The sequence below is a fragment of the Urtica dioica genome, chromosome 4 (genome assembly GCF_054948205.1).
Source record: "Urtica dioica subsp. dioica isolate 48M chromosome 4, U.dioica_male_clone48M_v1_H2, whole genome shotgun sequence".
NCBI classification, from domain to species: domain Eukaryota; kingdom Viridiplantae; phylum Streptophyta; class Magnoliopsida; order Rosales; family Urticaceae; genus Urtica; species Urtica dioica.
The window spans coordinates 46,664,257-46,680,960 of record NC_142759.1 but is presented as its reverse complement, the minus strand read 5'-3'; the positions used below and the strand labels follow the sequence as shown (position 1 = coordinate 46,680,960).

The 16,704-nt window shown below is 36.5% G+C and overlaps 1 protein-coding gene and 1 pseudogene across 2 annotated transcripts; one reads left to right on the top strand and one right to left on the bottom strand.

Annotated features, from left to right (window-relative positions):
• Positions 1-1,680: 1,680 nt before the first annotated feature.
• LOC149401701 (pentatricopeptide repeat-containing protein At4g21705, mitochondrial-like) lies at positions 1,681-4,122 on the bottom strand. Of its 2 annotated transcripts, none has more exons than XM_089611075.1 (2): positions 3,744-4,122; positions 1,681-3,054 (listed from the first exon to the last, which is right to left on the bottom strand). In XM_089611075.1, the coding sequence occupies exons 1-2, from the start codon at positions 4,041-4,043 to the stop codon at positions 1,819-1,821; spliced, it is 1,536 nt and encodes a 511-aa protein (XP_089467201.1). In that variant the 5' UTR covers positions 4,044-4,122; the 3' UTR covers positions 1,681-1,818. The 2 variants fall into 2 exon arrangements, with proteins under 2 accessions (XP_089467201.1, XP_089467202.1); XM_089611076.1 differs by lacking the exon at positions 3,744-4,122 and adding an exon at positions 3,431-3,576.
• An 8,216-nt stretch (positions 4,123-12,338) lies between these two features.
• Positions 12,339-14,832, top strand: LOC149401700 (uncharacterized; annotated as a pseudogene).
• The last annotated feature ends 1,872 nt before the right edge of the window (positions 14,833-16,704 follow it).

Here is a 16,704-nt window from a genome sequence, read left to right as displayed (position 1 = left end):
AAACTTCTCGAATAGTATTTGGTGAATGGCACCGCTTTTATCAATACACAAAGTCTCCCAGTCCGCCAGTCGTGCACGTCTAGGAACCCTAAGTATTTTGATAAAGCGTCGAAGGCTGCTAAGGGGGTAGCGCAAGGCTTTTATAGCAGTCATACAAAATCTGGAAGTGAAATTATGGTTTCCTTACCCATATTCGCAAGAATATCACGCAATAAAAAGTCAGCGAGGCAATCTGGCAAAACCGGAAACTTGTCAGAATAACAGTCTGCGCACAAGAGGAATGATGTCTTAACAGAAGCTGGAGCATGATGACCGACATCTTTCCTTACAACTTGCTCTAAAAAAGTAAAGCCAACTTATGACGTAACAACAAGGGTGGATAAGGTCAAATGCGGTCTAAAATCAGTCTCTAAACAAGACCGTATCCTTGTAGACGGTGTAAAGAAATTGAGAGCATACTGTATCATTTAAGAAGATAAATCGAACTATTTTAGACCGTTCTAGTCCATATTTAAACTGCTTTTTTTTTTTTTTTTTTTTTTTTTTTTACAAAAAAATAGATAAGAGAATAGTTAAATGAATAACATTTTTAAATTATTAACATAAACTTTCTACTAATTCATACGTTCAACCCAAATTAGAAGGGTTTAATGTTAAATTATTATATAAAAAAGACTTTAAAGTAGTTTGGTCATACATATATATATATATATATATATATATATATATATATATATATATATATATATATATATATATATAAATTGCTCATACTTTTAGAATTTTTAAAATGATAAGTTTGTATAGTCCTTTCATCTTTTTTTCTTAGTAATGCCGGTCTAAAAAATTGGACCGGAGTGGATTGGATTAAAAAATATATTTAATCATATCAACGATTTAGTTTGTGGCGTCGATGATATCATGGGTAGACCTTCCCTTGAGGACCCAGCCACAAGGCGAGTCGCCAGACATGTTTGGCGAGCAGCGCTTGGTTTAGTTGGAGCTTCATAAATTGATCCTCCACCTTTTTTGGCTGACATAATTTTGAACATCGGATTCAATCCAGTACCTTTAAAATTATTCCCCATAAAGACTCTCTATCTCATGGATGACTGAGTTTGGGATACAAGTTCCCATGGACTTCAAGAGAGTTTCCCCGCCTCCCATTGAGAAGAAGCATTGTTGCCATTAGAAGCGAGTTGACATTGACAGAAGCAAGCTAGCTTATGTAAGAGATTTCATTTTTGTTTGGTTTTGTTTACCTGAAAGAATCACCCGCAACATATGCCACAATTAAAAGACTTTTTTTTAGTGAAAATATCATTTCAATAAGGCCTCAAGGCATATCATCTTGTACATGGCAATACAACCAGGGAGGAATATCTTCTCTCCAGATTACATTAAAAGACAACTAATAGGTGTTAGTAGACTTAAGCTCATTGACACCGAACCACGTTGCATGACGGCGGACGATGGTCACAATATTCGACGGTGGCGGTGGAGACGCTTGACGATGCCACAAGCTTTCCAATCTCCACAAGCAATCGTCATCACCTTTGTCTTTCAAAGTTTCAATGCTGCAATGTATTCAATTGTTCACATGTCTCGGATCTATAAAACCAAAGATTTCTCAAGAGAGATCGTGGGATCTAAATGGGGCCGCATCCAAATTTCTCAGATCTCAGATCGCGCAAACAAGACTAAAACTGGACTAAGTAGTTTCTAAAAAAACACCACAACATGTGGCTATCAAAAGCATTACTTCATTGTCCATACAAAATCAAGTAGAAAACTCTTGACAAGAAACCAAAACAATTCTCACGCCATGTCAGCTTTGAGTATCTTATGTGTGTCATCATCCACATCTATGCCGTCACTTTTCATCCTCTCCAAAAGCCCATCAACTTCTTTCCCCAACCTTATACACGCCCGGATTAAGGCATGGTACAGCTCTCTATCAGCTGGATGTATATTCTTCACTAACTCCATAAAAGCTTCGACTTCCCCAACGTCTCTGTTATCCACAAGCCAATCCAATATTTCCACAACTACCCAGGACTTAGGCTTCCATTTAATATTGTCGGACTGCAAGGACATAGCTTTCTTCATGCACTCCAAAGCCTTCTCCATGTTTTCCTCCTCCAAATACCCGGTTGCGACAATAGACCAGCTATTCGGTATCGGGGTCTTCCCTTTTGCAATGATTTCGAGAACCATTGACTCGGCTTTTTCGCTCAACCCTTTCTTACAATACCCAATAAGAAGGACATTAGGCACCCGAAAATCGTAAAATCGACTAGATGACTCCCAATCCTTGAGGATTCCTTCGGCTTCTTCAAGCTCTCCAAGCTTGATGAGCGTACTAATCATGGTTATATAGTCCCTATTGAGAACCTTCTTGCGCTTTTCATTTTGAATCTTCCAAAGCCTCGTCACCTCGTCTTTACAGCCGAGATCTGCGTGGTGTGAAATAAGGAAATTGTATCCTAATGCATCTTCACCAACCATTTCTTCACATTTCTTGAGGTGAACCAACGCTTTCTCGGTCTCGCCAGCTTTGATGTATAAATTGGCCACCTTGGAATAAACATGCCATTCACCTGGAATATGAGGTTGACTCTCCATTTCTTTAAGAAGTTTCTCCATATTTTCAAAATCGGATGTCATGCCATATACATCTATGCATATATTATAGCTGAAACTGTTCGGGAGAATACCATCCTTTTTCATCTCTAACAGCACCTCGGGGATTTTATCGACTTGCTTTGTCTTACTATAAAGATTCATAATGCTGTTGTAAGCGAGAGTGTTGGCAATGCCCAGATCTTTCATTTTCTGCATAAGCGAGAGAGACTTGTCGGTCATGCCTTCATTCCCATAACAATGCAACAGAGCACCAAATATTTTTCCTTTGTCTCCTTCTACACCACTTAAGCTAATGAGGAAAGTCTCTGCAGGTTTCACACCGCGGACTTTACCGATCAATTCTAAGTGCACAGCGTAATCACCAGAGGAAAATGCACCGACCTCCCTTTTATAAAACCACTCAGAAGCCTGCAAAAACAAGGACACAAAAAAAGTATAACAATAGGATCAGAAGAGATTCTTTTTTGTATGTTGCATTTTGTATATTTTTTTTTTGCGATTATTGAATGATTAATCACCACCAAACACATACCATCGAAATCCAATACAACAGAAAACGTTAAGACTCATAGTTTGGACAGCTTAGTGATTTATAAATATGTGTGTAGAAAGAGGTCAGTAGGGCTTACGATACATTTTCTATAATTAATCCTCCAAAGAAGATAAGTAATGTAGAGCGATAGATTGTCATACTCCTCAAGTCGATGGCCAATTTAATGGATTCGTCAATTTTACTATCCATTTACAATTTGACATAATAATAAATAAATAAATCACTTTGCACCTGTAGAAATCTCTTGTGTTTCACTTGAAAACACAGATTCCTCTGATTCAATATCCACCTTCTACATCTATTAGCCCTCAAAGCCATCTACATACTCTCAAATGCAGTGATAATTTAAGCATTGGTAAATAATCTTGTTACTTGAACTTCAAACAAACCACACACACACACCCAGAAGATTCCAACAAGAGCCATAACTATTCTATTTCCATAACCGATTATTCAACTCAGCTTCATCGAAAGTTAATTTTCATTTCTTAAAATACATTTCATAAAACTTCGATATCATCATCAACCGAAACAGAATCGTAACCTGAAGCGCGTGGGTGAAGCGCCTGCGAGATCGAAGAGTCTTTACAACGAATCGTAACTCATCGGGTCTGAATATCGTGCCTTCTGGGGCCCACTTATCGAGAGCTGGGACGATGCTGATCGAAGGGTTTCCAATATGGCTTATTTTCGATAAAAGACGTCCTCTGGTTTTTGTCGCTATGCTTCCACTAGGAACAGTACTGGTTTCTGTGCATAGCGATCTTCTCAGACTCGCCAAAGATGCTGATTTCTGAGAGATGTTTCGTAGCCTGTTTGCGATTTTGAGGATCGTCGAAGCCATTGGGTTTGAGCAATGCAGCTGAGGGTTTTTGTTTAGGGTTTAAGCTCAGTGCAAGTGACAAGCTAGCCCCAAATGGGAATTTTACAAGTGCGTGAAGTTAATTCTGGTCTTTATTTATATTCTTTCATGAAATTACATTTATTTAAATTTATAATGTCACTGCAAATAATGACACGGCTTTATTAATTATTTAACAAATTACTACATTGCGTACGCGTGATCTCCTTGTTCTTGTTGGTTACAAAGTCGAACAAAGAGAACATGTTGAGTTTTGAGGCTTGCCTTCAATATGTTCATAAACTCATCCAATCGATGTGTTGATGTGACTTCGGTCATGATCTAGAGTTTCTCTTGCTGAGCGCGGATTTTTTAAGCCACCGCCACTTAAACGCAATATCTTTTTCCCTTTATTTTTCTTAATTTTTTTTTCAAAGTTGCTCAAATACCCTATTAAAAATGAAACAATTTATAATTGAGATATAGCATTTGAGCGGAACCCCCGAAATAGTCCTGAAACCACAACGGGGGGCGCAGAAAGAAAAAAAAAACACGTGTTAGATCATCCCCACCCGTACGCTAAAGGATGGGGATAGCGTCCAAAGATGCTCCAACCGAGCAGCATATCTCACGCCATTATGGCGTGAGATATTAAATAGAGGTGGTGTCACGTCAAATATGGTGTGACATTATTCCCTACATCAAAATATTTTTTTAGTCCCTATAAAATTTATAATTTATATATTTGTATTGATTTATAAAATTATATCATATTTATCCTTTAATTATTCATTAAATTTATTTTCAAATACAACATAAACATTTGGAGTTTGGGAAAAACTAAAACGACATTAATTTTAAAAGAGAAATAAAATAACATTACAACGACATCGAAATGTAAAAAAAAAAACATTAAAAAAAAACAAAATGCAACAAAATAAAATTAAAAATAAATTTACAATACATAAACTAGTAGTCGGGAAGATTAGCGCTGAATCCTCCAAAACCGGTCAAATATTGTGAATATGAATCAGAATTGGAAAATGGTGTTTGAGATTGTTGTTGTTCGGCTCTCTTTTATAAAATTTTGGCTTGTTCAGCTTCCCAAAATGCACGAACCTGAGGATCTGATATTTTATTTAAATTCATTTTCATTATTTTATGTTATTTGTTTTGTATTGTATTTTGTTTTTTTAATAAATATTAAGTTTACTTTGTGTTAATTTGTATTTTGAATAATTTTATGGAGTAATACTTGATTATTAAATAATAAATAAGTGGTATAATTGAAAGATATTAAATAAATATAAGGGTATAGAAATAAATAAGAGAAAGTTGAATATAAAATTAATATTTCAATTTGGTGTAAAAAATAGAGTTCGGTTGGAGATGAGATAGTGTTTGATGTGACATGTACTGTAAAATAGAGTAGAAAATGGTGTTATCGGGTGAAGTTGGTCTTAGGTTCTTTTGTGCTTTAGTTCGCCGATGAGCCCATCCACCAAACAGTCTTTGCCACCCCACTGTGTGATTGAAGCATTGTCGTCCCTCTCACTAAACATACCAAAAGTTAGGGTTGTCATTTTTGTCTTCGCCACCTCTCTCCACCATTGAAGCATCGTGTAAAAAGATGTCTTCTTCCTCCTCCCTTCTCTCCGGCTTCCATCTCTCTCCGAACTCAACGTCACTCCCTCCAAAAAATATTTAAGTTTATGTTTCACTCACTAGATTGCACCTATATGTTGGTGATTTGCTTAAGCATTGCTATTGGTGGATATACTTGTGAAACAAGAATCAACAGCTTTAATTTCCCTCGTTGTAGCATCGACAAACATTAGAGGCTTGAAAAAAAAAGAACTGAGCGAATATGAATTAAATATAAAAAATAAAAATAAAACATCTCATATCAAATCATATAACACCTCATTATAGAGAGGGACTAACTTAAATAAAATATATAAATAAAATAAAATAAAGAAAAATATGTTGGTAGGATCAACCTGTCGAAAGCCTCTTCTAAACAGTTGGTGTTCTCTATAGATGTGAATGCATTTGTGCTACCCCATGCTTTTTTTAAGAACATAAATACGTCAAAATCATAACAAGATAATTTAGAAAGTATTATAAGCTCTTCTGAAGAAATTTACTACATATCACATGTTATGGCGTTGTTTTATTGTATGGGAAAAACGAAAATCCAAATGCAAAAACGACGTAAAACTAGAAGACCCTTCTCACCAATGGATCTAAAATCGGAGGACCCCTCTACCAGAATGTTCAAAACTAGAAGATCTATCCGCAAGGACTCCCAAAACCAGAGGATTCATCCGCCAAAACCCACAAAACCAGAGGACCCCTCTGCCAGAACCCTTAAAATCGGAGGACCCCTCAGCCAAGACCGTCAAAACCGAAGGATTCCTCCGCTTGAACCCACAAATCCGGATGATCCCTCTGGTAGAACCCACAAAACCGGAGGATCCCTTCGTAAAACCCATAAAACCAGAGGATCCCTCCGCCAAAATCCCCAAATCGAAGAATCCCTCCGATCAAGTGTCCATGACTTTGCACACTCAAAATCCTATAAATACCCCCTCATTTTTCACCAAAAAGAGATCCAATTTTCAAGAAGCAAAAGCTCACAAAAGCTCTCAAAGCACGCAAAAGATCGGAAAAGATCAAGAAAAATAAAAAAGACAGAGAGAAGAGAAGAAGGAATCAAGACTAAGAGAAGAGAACGAAATGAAGCCGAAGAATCCGACGAGAAGACGAGAATAACATAATCACCAATCCGAAGGACTCTCAAGACGAAGCAAGCCTTCACCACTCTTTTGAGATTCGAGGTAACGTGACCCCTACAACAAGAGATCGAGACACATTGCAAGCTCGCACCCCAACGCGTGTCATGTGAATGTTATCTGAGAAATCGCATTAACATTTTCGCACTAGAAGGAGGAGGAGTCTCTGACGGACTAATCGGTGAGCAACGACGAGTCATTGTCCAAATAGCCACCTCGAAGACACGTGCCACAATGAGCCAAGACCGGAGAGCTAGCGCGATCCCAAGGCCAGCGAGCCTCCACGCGCCCTAGAACGTTGAGAATCCGTGAAATACAAGACCATCGTGTTACATTCCCTCTATAAAAGTATCCAAGAACTTGAGAAATCGATTATCATGTTCTTCACTTAATAAGAGGAATATTTCACCACCACACTCAAATCCTACTTTAGTTCTCATCCCAAATCACGATTCAAAGATTCCTTTGAAGCTCTCGGACGCTTTGGGCCTTGTCCTAAACTTCTTTGAGCCCCTTGGACTCGGAGAGTGATTTTGGGCCCATCCAATACTAGAAACGTGACTATTCCAGGCACACCACGTGTCCTCAAATGTTAAATCCAAAAAACGGCTTAACATCACATACATCTAAAGATATAAAATGAAATGAAAATTTATATGGGTGATATAGAATGAAAATTATAACATTATATTTTTAATTCATTAAAAATTATTGGTTAATAAAAAAAATTAAAATGTTAATTTTTCATAGAATTTTTTTATATATCTGACTTGTCAAATTGACCTGACTGGTCCTATTGGCCCAACTGGATTAGCTCTAGTCGTCCCAGTTGGACTTGTTGAATACTGTTCATGTTCTTAACGTTTGTATCGCGAAAATAAATTCTTTTTTTTTAAGATTTCTAATTTATTATTTATACAAACTCTAAAACCGTAATATATATATATATATATATATATATATATACACACAACTATAATGATTAAAAGATAGATTTAGAGAGTAATGTTATAATTCTAAATATTTTATTGCGTAAGCATATTTAATGTTAAAATAACTTCTTATCGAAGATGTTGGCAGCGGAGGTCACTGAAGATGATTACGACGAAGGTTGCTGAAGATGTTGACAGTGGAGGTCGCCAAAGACGTTGACGGTGGAGATCGCTGGAAATCGCGACGGCGACGTGGAGCTGCACATGGGGTGAGGATGCGCTTCTTTTTCTTTCTTTTTTATTAGGCTTTTATAAAAATAAAAGATTTATAATTATTAATTTATTGAAAAAGAAGAAAACAATTGTGTGATATTATAAGTTTCATTTAAAGAGAATGTCATGGACTTAAATTTTATTATTGAAGGATCGTCCATTGTTTTTAGTGGGTCAAGCAAAGACAATAATTTAGTTTATAATATGAGGTAGCAATGAAAATATTTATAAACAAGAGGGAGGAAACCAATTCTTTCTAGATAGGGTTTTATCGAAACTCTCTGTTTTTATTATTATTTAAAGTTATGAACTCGTTATGTTCTTTCTCTTGTTGTTGTTGCAAATGGGGGAGGTTCTAATCTATTTATAGAGAGAAACCATATTTTTCTTTTTAGAAAATGGTTGGATGTCTCATTCAGACAATATGCTTTTTTTTTTCAATACGATATAATGATGATCAGAATTGCATATGTCCATGGTCTTTTTTTGTAACAATGTTTTTTAGCAATGTAATTTCATGACATAATATGCCCCCCCCTTCTTTTAGGCGACATAATGATAACGAGCTTTGTACGTATAGAGATACATACTTGTCCATGTTTAACTTTTTATAAGTGATATATAGGTGCCTATTCTGCACAAGATTGGAGTGAAGAGTTTAGGCATCTTCTGCTCATTCCACTATAGTGTCGCTCACTCTGGCTCAAATCATCTACCTTGTTGGTACATGTGGAGCCATTGACTTTAAAAAATTTGTGTTTGATCAAGTGGTTAGACATGCAAGCTCTGAAGCTATCAAGCTTCTTATTGCCTATCCCTCTCTATTGTGTGGGATCATGCTCAAGCAACATCCATGTCTGCTATTATAGAAGAAGTGCAGAGTCTTCCCGCAAGGTTCCAAGGCAGATTTTCATCAGCTACAAGCTTTTTCAGACCTATCATGATGTTGATATTCACAAACCTCCATCAGTTTGTATACCTCACCTCTTCTCTACCTCCTTAGAGGGCCCTATTGTGCCCATCATGTCCTCTGAGTCGAGATCTCATGTGGCATGGACTCTGATGTGCGAGCTGAGGCATCTTGACAAGGTGATCTCCAAGTCATCTTACATGAAGAAAGAGATTGAGGATGTTCTAAAGATGATGGCTCCTTCTACCACTGCTTCTACTTCTTCTAGAGTTTTTCCCATTGATGTCAACAAGGATCCCACCACCACCAACTAAAGAATCAGTTTCTGCTCCTTTTTAATACCTTATGAACAATGTTTGTTTGGGTTTGTAATAATTCTCTATAGCTTCTCTCTTTTAAGCTTTATTATGAGACTTACTTTTAGTATGGTACTTGGATTTTATCTCCCTATTCTAGATTTTTCTTTCTTGAGGCGGGGAGTAATTTGTGTGAAACTCTCTTATATGTTTATGCTGATGAAGACTCTTGGCTGCTTCTCTGGCTATGGTTCTCTCTTTGTTTGCTCTGTGATTGAGCTTCTGCCTGTGAGTTTGATGTGTTCTTATTATGTCTCTCTTGTCTATCATTGTGACATGTAGAGTGTGGTTGTGTGTTTTCAAGTCTTTCTCAAGTGAGCTTATGTTTGCTAAGTGAGTTTCAATGTTCATTGGACTTGTTGTGTTTTGTCTACAAAAAATCAAAGTAGGAGTTTATTGTTATTCTAGTGTTGGCTATTTTTGTAATGGCAAAATTGCTGTTCAATATGATGTCGGAAACATCCTCTAGAACATAATCTATTTGCTTTACACGTCAGATCTGTGAAGTGCTCTTATGCTGACAAATTTTTTTGTCTAATTCGCTTCCACATTATTTCCAATCGTCCATTGAACGTTCTCCATGTGCATTGGAAAATCCTAGCCCAAGACACTATGCATGTATGTGTCATATAAAAAGTTCTCTTTCTCATTTGGGTAAGGTTGTACTTCCTGGTATCTCGTTGCAATCGTCATTGCTGATACTCTGCATTTCAAGGTGTGTTGTGTGTTACTTTGTTTTGATTGACAATCATTGTTAGAGCTGGTCACATAGTTTGTTGTGTAGATGATTCAGATGATTGTAAACACGTATTGTTATAAGCGTTGTTGAAACACTGAGAGAGTGTGAGTGAAAAGTGAGGGGATCTCAAACACATGGAGAGCATGGGTTAGAAATTAACACTACTACATATCTATGATTTTAAGACATACATTTTAAGACGTTTACAAAATCGCGCGACTTTAAAAAATGAATTTTTACCTAAACCTTTTTAAGTTGTTTTAAAAAAGACTTTAATAAATATTTAAAGTCATAAAAAAATGACTTATAAAGTGTCAACGTATATTTTTTAAGTCAAGGAATAAACGACTTCAAAGTGTAATGTAAAATATTTACTTTCAAGTCATTTCAATAATATCTTCAAAAATGATCCACTAATATATGAATTTGGATTTTATGTCTTTTGTATTATGACTCTGTAGCATTTTAAAGTTGTTTTAAAGACATCTTTAAATGTAGGCAGTCTTGACACGTGTAATATGAGTTATGTTCACCTTTTTTTTATTGTGTCACAATAATATAACATAACTCATATTACATCTTAAGCGTCCACATCAAATGCTTTTATTCCCTTCAGAGTTAAAGTCCCGACCTCCTTGCACTCCTTTGCAAACCGCCCCTCTCCCATCAACACCTTGATCTCCGCCGTCGATTGGTTGTCTCTACTCGTCGTAAACATGCTTGTCGTACGAGCCGGTGTGACGGTATTTCTCAGCAGCGTTTTCGTCATGAACCCATCCATAGTTTCCACTCCCAAGCTCCAAGGATGGATTTCAATCGACAAGAAATCTCTATCCACGTCTCTTCAGTCCATATTACGGGGAATTGCTCGAGTATTACGGGCTGAAGGAGCAAGAGTCGGACATCGGCGAGCTTCAGAGGCAAGTTAAGATCAAGTCGGTAGAGATCGACATGCTCAACATCAAGTCGGTTAACTCTGGTTCTACAGGATTTCAATCTGTCATCGAAATCCTACGGCGATGGGTTCTCTCCTGGGTTTGAATCCCACAAAAAAAAATCATTGGAAAAAATTTGGTTGTAGTCAGCTAGGTGCTCGATGAAGTTCCCAAGAGAAAAGACCAACGAAGAACGGTTGCGGAGCAGTGATTTGTAGTTGATTTTTTTTATCAAATCATATCTATCCACGTAAGCAGGTAAATAATGCTCACGTTACATTATTAATAAGTTATTTTTAATAAGTTTATTTGAATATTGATTCGGTCCAAATTAAACAAAGCCCTATTTTTTACTCCGTAATGCTCTTTTTTCTCTGTCACTTAGTCTCGTGAAAATTGTGCATCCGCCGAGCCTCTCGTTTGTCGTTTATGCGAGCAACTGTCATTGAGTTTTCTCTTCAGCCTGCACAGTTTATTCAACGAGAAGGTTAGTTTTAACTTTTAACTTTTTAAATAATGGTTCACGTGCTCTCGACATTATATGTATAAAGCTAAGAAAACACCAAAAAAGCTGTGAATTGCAATATAATATCACAGAGCATCGTTCAGGGCAAAATCCAAATTTTTTTTTTCCGATAAAAAAAAAATCCAACTATAATTCTATTTTGATAACGAACTCCCTCAATTACAGTTTATGTGATACAAGCTGAATGAAAGGAAATAATCTTTGGCGTGTTTATTACTCCATCTTCGCACTTCTTTTCTAGACCTGTGTCAGGCACTAAAACACCGAAAAATATATAGTTTAAGAAGTGTATAAAGAGTAAACTTCATGAGTCCTTCCATCATGGTCCCGTAAATATCAGTCATTAGTGAAAAATATACAATATACTCATCCTCCAGTGTTTACTAAAATTATTTGAAGCTTTATGCTTACTGTAATTTATTATTAATATAGATCACAGTCTTTTTTTGTGTGTGGTTTTCCTATCTCAAATCTCTATATTCAGGCTTGTCTTACGTCTATCAAGTTATAAATCACATGAAGATGTCTATATTGCATATACTAATATTGGCAAAAGCAGTCTATCTAGTCACAGTAGTCATATTTTCTTATTAGATATTTCTACTAATGTATGGCAAAAGGTCTAATAGGTTGCAGACTGCAGTGCATTCCTCAAAAAAAAAAAAAAAAGTTGTAGTGCATTCCTTTAAAAAACTAGAAAGGAAAAGAATGTTGATTCAATTTTATTCCTCTGTTATAAATATAAATTCCAATGGTCTGTACATGTTTTATTTTTTCATAATTAATTATACTAATAGAATGATTTTAGGGGAAAAAAATTTTATTTTGAAGAATGGACAAGTCTTGGATGTCACTCGATAGAACAACTTCTCAATATCATAATGGAGTGGAAGAGTTTGTAAAGCACTGTCTATCCTGTAGTGATCCAAATAACATTAAGTGTCCATGTCTAAGTTGCGGAAATACAAAGAGTATGAATATAAGAAAAATAAGAGAACATCTAATATGTAATGGAATTGATCAGAGTTACGACATTTGGATTTATCATGGTGAGAGTTGCCCCTTAGTTGAAGAGCCTTACTTAGATGAGAGTGTAGAAGATGATGATTGTACAAGAGGCTTTGATGGACCATATGTTTCTTAAATGCTTGAAGATCTTGAAGAACTTGAAGATCCTCAAGTTCTTGAATCATTAGTTGGAGACGCCAATAAACCTATTTATCCTGGCTGTGAAAAGCTTACCACGTTGTCCACGTTAGTTCGCTTATATAATCTCAAAGCCAAAAATGGGACGAGTGACACATGTTTTGGGGAATTACTTGGTTTTCTTAAGAAGTTGTTGCCTGAAGGAAACGAAATGCCATCTAAATCGCATGATGCAAAGAAGACTTTGAATGCTCTTGGTTTGGGATATGAGAGGATACACGCATGTCCAAACGATTGCATTATCTACCGCAAGGAATTTGAAGAAGAGATGGAATGTCCAATTTGTCACACGTCGAGATGGAAAAAGAAAAAGAATAGTGATGAAGACAGGGAAGGCATTCTTGCGAAGGTTTTGTGGTATCTTCCTATCATTCCAAGGCTTAAACGCTTGTTTCGTAGTCCTCAACATGCAAAGAAATTAACTTGGCATTCAGATGATAGGATCAAAGACGGAAAGATGCGACATCCAGCATCAGATTCACCAGCGTGGAAAAGTGTAGATTCTTTGTGGCCCGAGTTTGGAAAAGAGGCGAGAAATCTTAGGTTCGAACTTTTAGCCGATGGCATAAATCCTCACAGCGAAAAAAACAGTAGGTATAGTTGCTGGCCGGTTTTACTCATGATTTATAACCTTCCACCGTGGTTATGCATGAAAAGAAAATTTATGTTTCTTTCATTGCTAATATCTGGTCCTAAACAACCCGACAATGACATTGTTGTCTACCTAGCTCCTCTAACTGATGATCTAAAGCTTCTTTGGAGAGAGGGTGTACAAGCGTTTGATGCATATAGAGGAGAAAACTTTACGCTTCGTGGCGCATTATTGTGGACAATCAATGATTTTCCAGCGTATGGAAATCTATCTGGATATTCGGTTAAAGGACACTGTGCATGTCCAATATGCGAGGAGGAAACATACAGTAAATACTTGAACCATAGTAAAAAAGTTGTTTACATGGGTCATAGGAGATATCTACCACAAAATCATGTCTACATAAGATGGAAAAAAACATTCAATGGTCTTCAAGAATTCAGGGCTGCTCCAGAACGTATGCATGGACTTGTTATTGACAGAAAATTGTCTGGCATGAGTTTCAGACCTCCAAGGAATATAAAAAAGAGACCTAGGCCCACTGGTACACAAGAGAATTTGAGTAAGGAGAACACTTTCGAAAGTGGTTGTTGGAAAAAGAAATCCATTTTTTTTCAATTGGAATATTGGAAACACTTACTTGTTCGTTACAATCTAGATGTTATGCACATCGAGAAAAACGTAATGTGATAGCATTATCGGAACTATTTTGAATATGCCTGGGAAAACCAAAGACGGGGTAAAATCCAGATGGGATCTAGTTGATATGGGCATTAGAAGTGAATTAGGACCAAAAGTAGATGGTAAGCGCACATATCTGCCACCAACGGGTTATTGTTTGACAAGAGATGAGAAACGTCAATTTTGTCAAACTTTATCCGAGATAAAGGTACCTGAAGGTGTTTGTGCAAATCTCAGCAATTACGTCTTTATGAAGGAGTTGAAGCTCTTCGGTCTTAAGTCTCACGACAGTCATATGTTGATGCTGCATTTTCTTCCGGTGGCTATTCAATCACTTTTGTCAAAGAATGTTAGAGATGCAATCAATCGATTGTGTATGTTTTTCAACATTCTTTGTTCAAAAGTTGTTGACCCGGATAAACTCGATCCACTTCAGAGTGATGTTGTAATAACATTGTGTTTACTTGAGCAGTACTTCCCTCCATCTTTCTTCGACATCATGGTTCATCTTATAGTCCACTTGGTGGAAGAAGTTAAATTGTGTGGACCTATTTTCTTGAGATGGATGTACTCATCCGAGAGAAATATGAAGGTTATGAAGGATTATGTTCGGAACCGCTCACGTCCAGAAGGATCCATTATTGAAGGCTACATCGTAGAAGAAGCTTTTGAGTTTTGTTCGGAATATTTGCATGATCTTGATTCAGTTGGACTATGTCATGATCTAGATCAAGATTTAAATGTTACGAAGGGCATGGGCAATGGTGATATTCTTTCTGTAGATAATAGTCAAGCTCATCGTTACATCCTACAAAACACAAATGAAGTTGAACCGTTTATCGGGTAAGTAAACAACAATTCACCACTCAAATACCTTTTTTTTTCAGCGTTGACTTCTAATAACTCACTTTCTTTTGTAGTGAGCATATTGATTGGCTGACATCCAATTATAAGCATACGCGACAAAAACAGATTCAAAAGAAGAATCATGATACATTCAGTGGCTGGTTTCGCACAATGGTTCAATTCTTAGCAAAGCATTCGATTCTTGTCACAACACATATCTTACAATTTGTTTTTACATCTTCAGATCGTTTCTCAAGTAAGGAATCATTCGTCTGTGTCCGACGTATTAGTTTCCATTTCAAGAGGTCCAAGCCCACTTGTAATCAAACATTCTGCTTATTTAATCAACGGTCTTCAATTTAGCACGTAAGCGAGAGACAGTATTAGAACCACACAAAATAATGGTGTCAGCTTACTTGCCAAGACCATGCAATTTTCTAGCGCTAAAGATAAGAACCCTATCTATTCTGATATGATTTATTATGAGGTCATCAAGGAGATATGGGAAATCGATTATGTCACGTTTCGAACTCCAGTCTTTTTATGTTCTTGGGTAGAGAGCAACAATGGAGTACAAACTGACAAGAATGGTTTTACATTCGTTAATTTGACACGAGTCGGTCATAAAGAAGAACCATTTATCATGGCGTCTCAAGCAAAGCAAGTGTTCTATGCAAAGCGCCAAAAGAGTGATGTATGGGCTCGTGTATTTGCAACTCAATCTAAAGACTACGTCAAGGATATCGAAGTCGAAGATGAGAGTGAAATTCTAGCCGAACGTTTGACACCATTGAAAGGCTTAGTTGAAGGCCCCTTTAACACAAATAGTTCAGAAGAAGATGAATACATTAGAGAAGATGGAGAAGGGATATGGGTTGATAATCAATAGGTTTTAACCTGAACCACGGACCCGAGGAAACTGCCTTTTAAAACCAGTATGTGGTGCATTGGTTTATTATTTTTTGTTTATGTACTCTAGATAAGATAAATCTACTTTTTTATTATTCGTATTCTGAATCAATTACCAATTTTGGATATAGTCAAATTGTACTTGTATGAGGAATGGATTCATCTGAACAATGTGTTTACATGTCATGTACCTTATTTTTTACTTAACTAGTTGTCTGATCTTTCTTATCACTTTGTAGATATGGATGATGACGAGATTCAACACCAAAACCAAACTGATGATAGCGAAAATGAAATGCCAGAGTCTGAGGAGGCTGAAGATCAATTGGAACTTGAAATTGAGGAGATAAAAATAAAAAAAGGTTAGAGGACGATCTCATATGAAGTCTGTCATTAAAGATAGAAATTGTGGAATCGTTCCCGAAGTTTTGTATAACGAGTTTGGTCAGCCATACGGGGCAGCAAACACCAAGTTACAAAGTTATATTGGTGTTTTGACACGTGCTGATATTCAAGTATCGACACGAGGCTAGAGAGATGTAGACGCTGATGTTAAAGACAAAATCTGGCATGTTATTAATGTAAGCTTTTGTATTATTCATTTTTATTCAAATATAAATCATGCTTTATCTTTTATTGTTTATATATGTTACAGGAAACGTACAAAGTTAGTAAGAGAAGTAAAGGGTAGATTATGGCATCGATTGCAAAACAATGGAGGCAGGAAAAATGGAGACTTGGAGGTTATATTTGTAAACATAAGGATAATCCTAGCATGCTTGTTGAACCACCCGAATGATAATTTGTCGAAAACAGAGTGGAAAGAATTTGTAGCCGTCCGTTTATCACCAACATGGTAGGTATGTTTTTTTACATGTTATCTACATTTAACCTCATTATAGTTGTGACAATATTTCTTCATTTATGTATAGGAGCGAAGGAAAAAAATATCAAAATATTAAAG

Excerpts from the sequence above, each read along its gene's own strand:
- LOC149401701 (XM_089611075.1), bottom strand. The coding sequence starts at position 4,043 with ATGGCTTCGACGATCCTCAAAATCGCAAACAGGCTACGAAACATCTCT. Across the intron at positions 3,055-3,743 it reads GCTTCACCCACGCGCTTCAG|GCTTCTGAGTGGTTTTATAA; the intron begins GTTACGATTCTG and ends TTGTTTTTGCAG.